The 10,000-nt window shown below is 45.6% G+C and overlaps 1 protein-coding gene across 2 annotated transcripts in view; it reads right to left on the bottom strand.

Moving 5' to 3' along the window:
* LOC306928283 (tetratricopeptide repeat protein 39B-like) overlaps nt 1–10,000 on the bottom strand; it is a 47,466-nt gene that overhangs the window by 3,746 nt on the left and 33,720 nt on the right. For both annotated transcript variants that reach the window (XM_079508274.1, XM_079508275.1), the window contains 5 exons: nt 7,603–7,723; nt 4,034–4,145; nt 2,827–2,944; nt 2,310–2,426; nt 1–2,031 (listed from right to left, as the gene is read on the bottom strand). The exon at nt 1–2,031 is cut by the window's left edge and continues 3,746 nt beyond it. In XM_079508274.1, the coding sequence (XP_079364400.1) occupies nt 1,935–2,031; nt 2,310–2,426; nt 2,827–2,944; nt 4,034–4,145; nt 7,603–7,723 (565 nt within the window). In that variant the 3' untranslated portion in view covers nt 1–1,934. The remainder of the gene's footprint in view (nt 2,032–2,309; nt 2,427–2,826; nt 2,945–4,033; nt 4,146–7,602; nt 7,724–10,000) is intronic.

The following is a 10,000-nucleotide window of genomic DNA, read 5'->3' on the forward strand; positions in this document are numbered from 1 at the left end:
GCGTCGTTTTGTAGAGTTGAAGCCAAAGCGACGGTTCATGTTGTTGTGAAGGAAATCTGCTGCTCGTCGGCCTAAAGAGTTACGCTCCAGTTGCGTATCGCTCGGCAGAGTCCAAGCAACGTCATGAAACAATAACGCCATGGTTGTTAATAATGCCAGAGTGATGTAACCGTACTGTGTTATTATTTACCCTGTACTGTCCCAAGTCTCTTAATATAACTTAGCTTAGTTTGCAGAGTGATTTCAGAAGGGTTGGAGTCTCAGTCTGCAGAGTGATTTCAGAAGGGTTGGAGTCTTAGTCTGCAGAGTGATTTCAGAAGGGTTGGAGTCTCAGTCTGCAGAGTGATTTCAGAAGGGTTGGAGTCTTAGTCTGCAGAGTGATTTCAGAAGGGTTGGAGTCTTAGTTTGCAGAGTGATTTCAGAAGGGTTGGAGTCTTAGTCTGCAGAGTGATTTCAGAAGGGTTGGAGTCTTAGTCTGCAGAGTGATTTCAGAAGGGTTGGAGTCTCAGTCTGCAGAGTGATTTCAGAAGGGTTGGAGTCTTAGTCTGCAGAGTGATTTCAGAAGGGTTGGAGTCTTAGTTTGCAGAGTGATTTCAGAAGGGTTGGAGTCTTAGTTTGCAGAGTGATTTCAGAAGGGTTGGAGTCTTAGTCTGCAGAGTGATTTCAGAAGGGTTGGAGTCTTAGTCTGCAGAGTGATTTCAGAAGGGTTGGAGTCTTAGTTTGCAGAGTGATTTCAGAAGGGTTGGAGTCTCAGTCTCAGAGTCGTGGAGTTGTTTTAAAGCTTCAGTCCAGAGCCGTTTCATTTTAGGTGTAGACAATATCATTTGAGGAGTGAATCGTGTCAGCAGGAGTGAAAGCAGATAATTTTTTGGTGGCTGTGGGGAATGTTGAGCGGGGGAGTCATTATGTCGACGCGTTCAAGAGGAACAGGAGTCGTTATGTGGATACCTCTGTTAGACGAAGGTAAAATAAACATGTCCTAAGTAACTTCTTGGACCTCGTGGAGTGCATTGTTTAAGCAGGTAGATGTGTGCGATGAAGGGAGTCGAGCACTGGAATGATGTGGTCGTGACGTTGGTATGGTTTCTCTGGTGCTGCAGCACCCGTTCTGTCCAGGGGACGTTGGTATGGTTTCTCTGCCGCTGCAGCACCCATTCTGTCCAGGAGACATTGGTATGGTTTCTCTGGCGCTGCAGCACCCGTTCTGTCCAGGGGACGTTGGTATGTTTTCTCTGCTGCTGCAGCACCCGTTCTGTCCAGGGGACGTTGGTATGGTTTCTCTGGCGCTGCAGCACCCGTTCTGTCCAGGGGACGTTGGTATGGTTTCTCTGGCGCTGCAGCACCCATTCTGTCCAGGGGACGTTGGTATGGTTTCTCTGGCGCTGCAGCACCCATTCTGTCCAGGAGACGTTGGTATGGTTTCTCTGCCGCTGCAGCACCCATTCTGTCCAGGAGAGTAGAGTAGGAGACCTACTTAAAGGTTAACTGGTATCCGCTAGGCTATGGGTACTGTTTTGAACTGGTATCTGGTAGGCTATGGGGTTTGAACTGGTATCCGGTAGGCTATGGGGTTTGAACTGGTATCCGGTAGGCTATGGGGTTTGAACTGGTATCCGGTAGGCTATGGTGTTTGAACTGGTATCCGGTAGGCTATGGGGTTTGAACTGGTATCCGGTAGGCTATGGGGTTTGAACTGGTATCCGGTAGGCTATGGGGTTTGAACTGGTATCCGGTAGGCTATGGTGTTTGAACTGGTATCCGGTAGGCTATGGGGTTTGAACTGGTATCCGGTAGGCTATGGGGTTTGAACTGGTATCCGGTAGGCTATGGGGTTTGAACTGGTATCCGGTAGGCTATGGGGTTTGAACTGGTATCCGGTAGGCTATGGGGTTTGAACTGGTATCCGGTAGGTTATAGGGTGCTGGTTTGGTATATTATGGGGTGCTGGCCGGGGAACCTCTGAGGCTGTTGAGCGCAGCGTGGATCCTGAAGTGGAGCCTGGACTCCATGGAGTAATCTTTGTAGTTCATCCTTGAAAGAAAATCACAGACAAGAAATCATTGAACACAATTTAACCGTTATTTAATGAGACGTTATTTAATGAGACGTTATTTAATGAGACCAGCACTTCTAAATATAATGCAAAATAAACCTGCCTTGACTTGACTAGTACAGACAGACAGACAGACAGACAGACAGACAGACAGACAGACACTTTATTTATGTGTCATGCATCAGAGCTTGTCATCACGTGACTCATTGTGTTAATCTGTTAATACACCTGTAAATGAAATGAAATGAGTCCTTACTTGGCGTTCTCTATGTAGGCAGCAGCCTTGGTGACGTCTCCCTGCTGTTTGTACAGCAGACCCAACTCGTACAGAGTGAAGGGAACCAGATAATGATCGAACCTGATACGACGTTCACTGCAGGACGCGCACGCACGCACGCACGCACGCACGCACGCACGCACGCACGCACGCACGCACGCACGCACGCACACACACGCACACAGAGCACACACACAAACAAAGATATGCGAGAGAGATAAGAACCAATCTTATATTTTAACAAATTAAGCCCTTATTTGTATACAAAAACAAAAACTTTTGAAAAAGAAAGAAAGAAAGAAATGTTAAATATGTTTTGGCTTATAACACATGCCCAAAGCAGGATTGTGTGTGTTACCTGGACAGTGTGTGTGTGTGTGTGTGTGTGTGTGTGTGTGTGTGTGTGTGTGTGTGTGTGTGTGTGTGTGTGTGCGTGTGTGTGTGTGTGTGTGTGCGTGCGTTACCTGGACAGTGTGTGTGTGTGTGCGTGCGTTACCTGGACAGTACTTGTGTGAAGCACAGCTCGGCCTGCAGCAGTCTGCCCAGATGTTTGAGACAGAGACCTTTCAACATCTGCACCAAACAGCTGTCATCTGCATGCACCTCTGATGGAGCTGAGGGAGAGAGAGAGAGAGAGACATTCACTTTACATTACATTACCTAGAGAGAGAGAGAGAGAGAGAGAGAGAGAGAGACAGTCATCTGCATGCACCTCTGATGGACCTGACAGAGAGAGAGAGACATTCACTTTACATTACATTACATTACCTAGAGAGAGAGATAGAGAGAGAGAGAGAGAGAGAGAGAGAGAGAGAGAGAGAGAGAGAGAGAGAGAGAGAGAGAGAGAGAGAGCTGTCATCTGCATGCACCTCTGATGGAACTGACAGATTTTTTTTATTCTTAAAATTCTTTATTCTTTTCAATCAGTGCATAGTACTTCCTCCTCTCTCTCCACAGTGTATTAGTGTAGTAGTAGTAGTAGTAGTATAGTATTAGTAGTAGTAGTAGTAGTATAGTATTAGTAGTAGTAGTAGTAGTAGTATAGTATTAGTAGTAGTAGTAGTAGTATAGTATTAGTAGTAGTAGTATAGTATTAGTAGTAGTAGTATAGTAGTATAGTATTAGTAGTAGTATTACTAACTGGGGTCAGAGCGTAGTACTTCCTCCTCTCTCTCCACAGTGTATTAGTGTAGTAGTAGTAGTAGTAGTATAGTAGTATAGTATTAGTAGTAGTAGTAGTAGTATTACTAACTGGGGTCAGAGCGTAGTACTTCCTCAGCCCTCTCCACAGTGTATTAGTGTAGTAGTAGTAGTAGTATAGTATTAGTAGTAGTAGTATTACTAACTGGGGTCAGAGCGTAGTACTTCCTCAGCCCTCTCCACAGTGTATTAGTGTAGTAGTAGTAGTATAGTAGTATAGTATTAGTAGTAGTAGTATAGTAGTATAGTATTAGTAGTAGTAGTAGTAGTATAGTATCAGTAGTAGTAGTAGTAGTATTACTAACTGGGGTCAGAGCGTAGTACTTCCTCAGCCCTCTCCACAGTGTATTAGTGTAGTAGTAGTAGTAGTATAGTAGTATTACTAACTGGGGTCAGAGCGTAGTACTTCCTCAGCCCTCTCCACAGTGTATTAGTGTAGTAGTAGTAGTAGTATAGTATTAGTAGTATAGTATTAGTAGTAGTAGCATAGTAGTATTACTAACTGGGGTCAGAGCGTAGTACTTCCTCAGCCCTCTCCACCGTCACCAGCAGAGCTTCAGTAGAATCTGATCTCTTCCCAACGATGGAGAAACCATTCCACACGTACATCATCTCCTAGAGAGACAGAGAGAGAGAGACATTCACTTTACATTACATCTCCTAGAGAGAGAGAAAAAGGAGAAATATTTGTTCCTTGTACCCTGAAGGGTGTGTGGGTATGTGTTCCTACCCCTGAAGGGTGTGTGTTCCTTCTACCCTGAAGGGTGTATGTGTTCCTACCCCTGAAGGGTGTGTGTGTTCCTACTACCCTGAAGGGTGTGTGTTCCTTCTACCCTGAAGGGTGTGTGGGTATGTGTTCCTACTACCCTGAAGGGTGTGTGTTCCTTCTACCCTGAAGGGTGTGTGGGTATGTGTTCCTTGTACCCTGAAGGGTGTGTGTTCCTTCTACCCTGAAGGGTGTGTGGGTATGTGTTCCTACCCCTGAAGGGTGTGTGTTCCTACTACCCCTGAAGGGTGTGTGGGTGTGTGTTCCTACTCCCCCTGAAGGGTGTGTGGGTATGTGTTCCTACCCCTGAAGGGTGTGTGGGTATGTGTTCCTACTACCCCTGAAGGGTGTGTGGGTGTGTGTTCCTACTACCCTGAAGGGTGTGTGGGTATGTGTTCCTACCCTGAAGGGTGTGTGGGTATGTGTTCCTACTACCCCTGAAGGGTGTGTGGGTGTGTGTTCCTACTACCCCTGAAGGGTGTGTGGGTGTGTGTTCCTACTCCCCCTGAAGGGTGTGTGGGTATGTGTTCCTACCCCTGAAGGGTGTGTGGGTATGTGTTCCTACTACCCCTGAAGGGTGTGTGGGTGTGTGTTCCTACTACCCTGAAGGGTGTGTGGGTATGTGTTCCTACCCTGAAGGGTGTGTGGGTATGTGTTCCTACCCCTGAAGGGTGTGTGGGTATATGTTCCTACCCCTGAAGGGTGTGTGTGTTCCTACTACCCTGAAGGGTGTGTGGGTATATGTTCCTACTACCCTGAAGGGTGTGTGGGTATGTGTTCCTACTACCCTGAAGGGTGTGTGGGTATGTGTTCCTACTACCCCTGAAGGGTGTGTGGGTATGTGTTCCTACTACCCTGAAGGGTGTGTGGGTATGTGTTCCTACTACCCCTGAAGGGTGTGTGGGTATGTGTTCCTACCCTGAAGGGTGTGTGGGTATGTGTTCCTACCCTGAAGGGTGTGTGGGTATGTGTTCCTACTACCCCTGAAGGGTGTGTGGGTATGTGTTCCTACCCCTGAAGGGTGTGTGGGTATGTGTTCCTACTACCCCTGAAGGGTGTGTGGGTATGTGTTCCTACCCTGAAGGGTGTGTGGGTATGTGTTCCTACTGCCCCTGAAGGGTGTGTGGGTATGTGTTCCTACTACCCCTGAAGGGTGTGTGGGTATGTGTTCCTACCCTGAAGGGTATGTGTTCCTACCCCTGAAGGGTGTGTGGGTATGTGTTCCTACCCCTGAAGGGTGTGTGGGTATGTGTTCCTACCCTGAAGGGTGTGTGGGTATGTGTTCCTACTACCCCTGAAGGGTGTGTGTGTTCCTACTCCTGAAGGGTGTGTGGGTATGTGTTCCTACTACCCCTGAAGGGTGTGTGTGTTCCTACTCCTGAAGGGTGTGTGGGTATGTGTTCCTACTACCCTGAAGGGTGTGTGGGTATGTGTTCCTACCCCTGAAGGGTGTGTGGGTATGTGTTCCTACTACCCCTGAAGGGTGTGTGGGTATGTGTTCCTACCCTGAAGGGTGTGTGGGTATGTGTTCCTACCCTGAAGGGTGTGTGGGTATGTGTTCCTACCCTGAAGGGTGTGTGGGTATGTGTTCCTACTACCCCTGAAGGGTGTGTGGGTATATGTTCCTACCCTGAAGGGTGTGTGGGTATGTGTTCCTACCCCTGAAGGGTGTGTGGGTATATGTTCCTACCCTGAAGGGTGTGTGGGTATGTGTTCCTACCCCTGAAGGGTGTGTGGGTATGTGTTCCTACTACCCCTGAAGGGTGTGTGGGTATGTGTTCCTACTACCCCTGAAGGGTGTGTGGGTATATGTTCCTACCCTGAAGGGTGTGTGGGTATGTGTTCCTACCCTGAAGGGTGTGTGGGTATGTGTTCCTACTACCCCTGAAGGGTGTGTGGGTATGTGTTCCTACTACCCTGAAGGGTGTGTGGGTATGTGTTCCTACTACCCCTGAAGGGTGTGTGGGTATGTGTTCCTACTACCCTGAAGGGTGTGTGGGTATGTGTTCCTACTACCCTGAAGGGTGTGTGGGTATGTGTTCCTACTACCCCTGAAGGGTGTGTGGGTATGTGTTCCTACTACCCTGAAGGGTGTGTGGGTATGTGTTCCTACCCCTGAAGGGTGTGTGGGTATGTGTTCCTTGTACCCTGAAGGGTGTGTGGGTATGTGTTCCTACCCCTGAAGGGTGTGTGGGTATGTGTTCCTTGTACCCTGAAGGGTGTGTGGGTATGTGTTCCTACTACCCCTGAAGGGTGTGTGGGTATGTGTTCCTACTACCCTGAAGGGTGTGTGGGTATGTGTTCCTACCCCTGAAGGGTGTGTGGGTATGTGGTCCTACTACCCCTGAAGGGTGTGTGTTCCTACTACCCCTGAAGGGTGTGTGGGTATGTGTTCCTACTACCCTGAAGGGTGTGTGGGTATATGTTCCTTGTACCCTGAAGGGTGTGTGGGTATGTGGTCCTACTACCCTGAAGGGTGTGTGGGTATGTGTTCCTACTACCCTGAAGGGTGTGTGGGTATGTGTTCCTACTACCCCTGAAGGGTGTGTGGGTATATGTTCCTTGTACCCTGAAGGGTGTGAGGGTATGTGTTCCTACTACCCCTGAAGGGTGTGTGGGTATATGTTCCTTGTACCCTGAAGGGTGTGTGGGTATGTGGTCCTACTACCCCTGAAGGGTGTGTGGGTATGTGTTCCTTGTACCCTGAAGGGTGTGTGTGTTCCTACTACCCCTGAAGGGTGTGAGGGTATGTGTTCCTACTACCCCTGAAGGGTGTATGTGTTCCTACTACCCCTGAAGGGTGTGTGTGTTCCTACTACCCCTGAAGGGTGTGTGTGTTCCTACTACCCCTGAAGGGTGTGTGTGTTCCTACTACCCCTGAAGGGTGTATGTGTTCCTACTACCCCTGAAGGGTGTATGTGTTCCTACTACCCCTGAAGGGTGTATGTGTTCCTACTACCCCTGAAGGGTGTATGTGTTCCTACTACCCCTGAAGGGTGTGTGGGTATGTGTTCCTACCCTGAAGGGTGTGTGGGTGTGTGTTCCTACTACCCCTGAAGGGTGTGTGGGTATATGTCCAGGATTTGCTGATTGCATTCTGTACAGCACCTTGTAAATATTTGTGTCCTCGTATTGTATCTCTTATGTGGACATACATAAATTATTAAAATGTGTGTGTGTGATGACCACAGAGCGGCAGCCTTGCGTTGCCATGTTAATGTCTGCCTGGGGCAACAAATTCACTGCGCCAAATAATTAGAATGGTCCGAGCCGGGCCCTGGGCCGAACGCATGTCTAGTATCTCACCAGTGCAGGTAGGACCAGTTTGACAGGGTTGTCTGCGTTGTATCTTCTAGCCTTCCTGATAGCGAACTTCTCCGTCGGGATCGACTTCCCTGCCAAGCGCTGTTTCAACCCCTCTACCTGCCTGCACGCACACGCACACACACACAGAAACACGCACGCACACACAAAATGTACTTCTTCTTATTTCCATATATATATTTACGTTAGCCATTAGTGTTCTCCTTACAGTTGTTATTCTTATTTCCATATATATATTTACGTTAGCCATTAGTGTTCTCTTTACAGTTGTGGAGCTAAGCTTATATATCAGGACTGTCAGCAGCGATGTTTACGCTGTGCCACTGCGGCCAGTGTTGCTGCTGTTGTTACTGTCTCTGTTCTCTCAAGTCCAGATGAAGATTGTCCCTTCTCGCTCGCCATCTCTCGCGAGAACCGGTGGAAACCGTGTGAGGTCTTGATCCCCTACCCTCCCCATTGGCCAGACCTGTCATGTGACGGCTCGTTGGCCTATGAACCGTCACCTATAAAAATACTCATAAAGCCTGCTGTTCTTTGAGATTATTTTATGTTCCTTCGGGAAGGAACGACAGGTTAAGTTGTAGTTTTAACGATAGGTTAAGTTGTAGTTTTAACGATAGGTTAAGTTGTAGTTTTAATGACAGGTTAAGTTGTAGTTTTAACGATAGGTTAAGTTGTAGTTTTAACGATAGGTTAAGTTGTAGTTTTAACGATAGGTTAAGTTGTAGTTTTAACGACAGGTTAAGTTGTAGTTTTAACGACAGGTTAAGTTGTAGTTTTAACGACAGGTTAAGTTGTAGTTTTAACGATAGGTTAAGTTGTAGTTTTAACCATAGGTTAAGTTGTAGTTTTAACGATAGGTTAAGTTGTAGTTTTAACGATAGGTTAAGTTGTAGTTTTAACCATAGGTTAAGTTGTAGTTTTAACCATAGGTTAAGTTGTAGTTTTAACCATAGGTTAAGTTGTAGTTTTAACCATAGGTTAAGTTGTAGTTTTAATGACAGGTTAAGTTGTAGTTTTAACGATAGGTTAAGTTGTAGTTTTAACGATAGGTTAAGTTGTAGTTTTAACGATAGGTTAAGTTGTAGTTTTAATGACAGGTTAAGTTGTAGTTTTAACGATAGGTTAAGTTGTAGTTTTAACGATAGGTTAAGTTGTAGTTTTAACGACAGGTTAAGTTGTAGTTTTAATGATAGGTTAAGTTGTAGTTTTAACCATAGGTTAAGTTGTAGTTTTAACGATAGGTTAAGTTGTAGTTTTAACGATAGGTTAAGTTGTAGTTTTAACGATAGGTTAAGTTGTAGTTTTAATGACAGGTTAAGTTGTAGTTTTAACGATAGGTTAAGTTGTAGTTTTAACGATAGGTTAAGTTGTAGTTTTAACGACAGGTTAAGTTGTAGTTTTAATGATAGGTTAAGTTGTAGTTTTAACCATAGGTTAAGTTGTAGTTTTAACGATAGGTTAAGTTGTAGTTTTAACGATAGGTTAAGTTGTAGTTTTAACCATAGGTTAAGTTGTAGTTTTAACCATAGGTTAAGTTGTAGTTTTAACGATAGGTTAAGTTGTAGTTTTAACGATAGGTTAAGTTGTAGTTTTAACCATAGGTTAAGTTGTAGTTTTAACCATAGGTTAAGTTGTAGTTTTAACCATAGGTTAAGTTGTAGTTTTAACCATAGGTTAAGTTGTAGTTTTCCATGTGTCTGTTGTTAGGTTTCAGTTAGGTCAGTTTAATGTTTTCTTTTCGGGGGAAACCATACCATTGTAAGTTACACTGTTCCACTCAAATATTTATCCTATTTATAATATTGTCTACTATTGATCCTCTACTATAAATTATTGCTTATCTACTTGAAAGTCGATTAACCCAATTAGTGCTATCATTTATTGAAAAATTAGGACCTAATTCACGCCAGCATTTTTTCCGGTCGAGCTCTTATTTTGAAAAGCCACATTTTCAGTCGACCAGAAGTAGATTATCCCAGCATGCTCGACGGAGCCGAGGCAGCCTTTGTTTACATGATCGATCTATGCCGGACCGGTGCACTGGAGGGTTCCACATCGCCGGCTCTGTGCCGTCAAAGAAACGCTGTTTTGACCAAAATGCCATCTTGGACAAGGAATAGGAGATACAGGTGATTGAAAGAAACGGATAGAATGGATTATTATGGCGACGACGATCTAAGATGAACGATCCAGTGCTGTGCTAACAACATTGCTAGCTAACCGGCTAACGTAAGTAGCATTATGGCTCGGACCGAATGCACTATAAAAGCGCAATTACCATTAATCTTCGGCAATGGCGTTAAGTGTTAGTATCAAAATTAGGCTTCAATTGACAATAATCTTCGGCAATGGCGCTATAGGAGTTAATGAAGTGTTG

The sequence above is a fragment of the Electrona antarctica genome (genome assembly GCF_951216825.1).
Source record: "Electrona antarctica genome assembly, chromosome: 8".
In the NCBI taxonomy this organism is placed as follows: domain Eukaryota; kingdom Metazoa; phylum Chordata; class Actinopteri; order Myctophiformes; family Myctophidae; genus Electrona; species Electrona antarctica.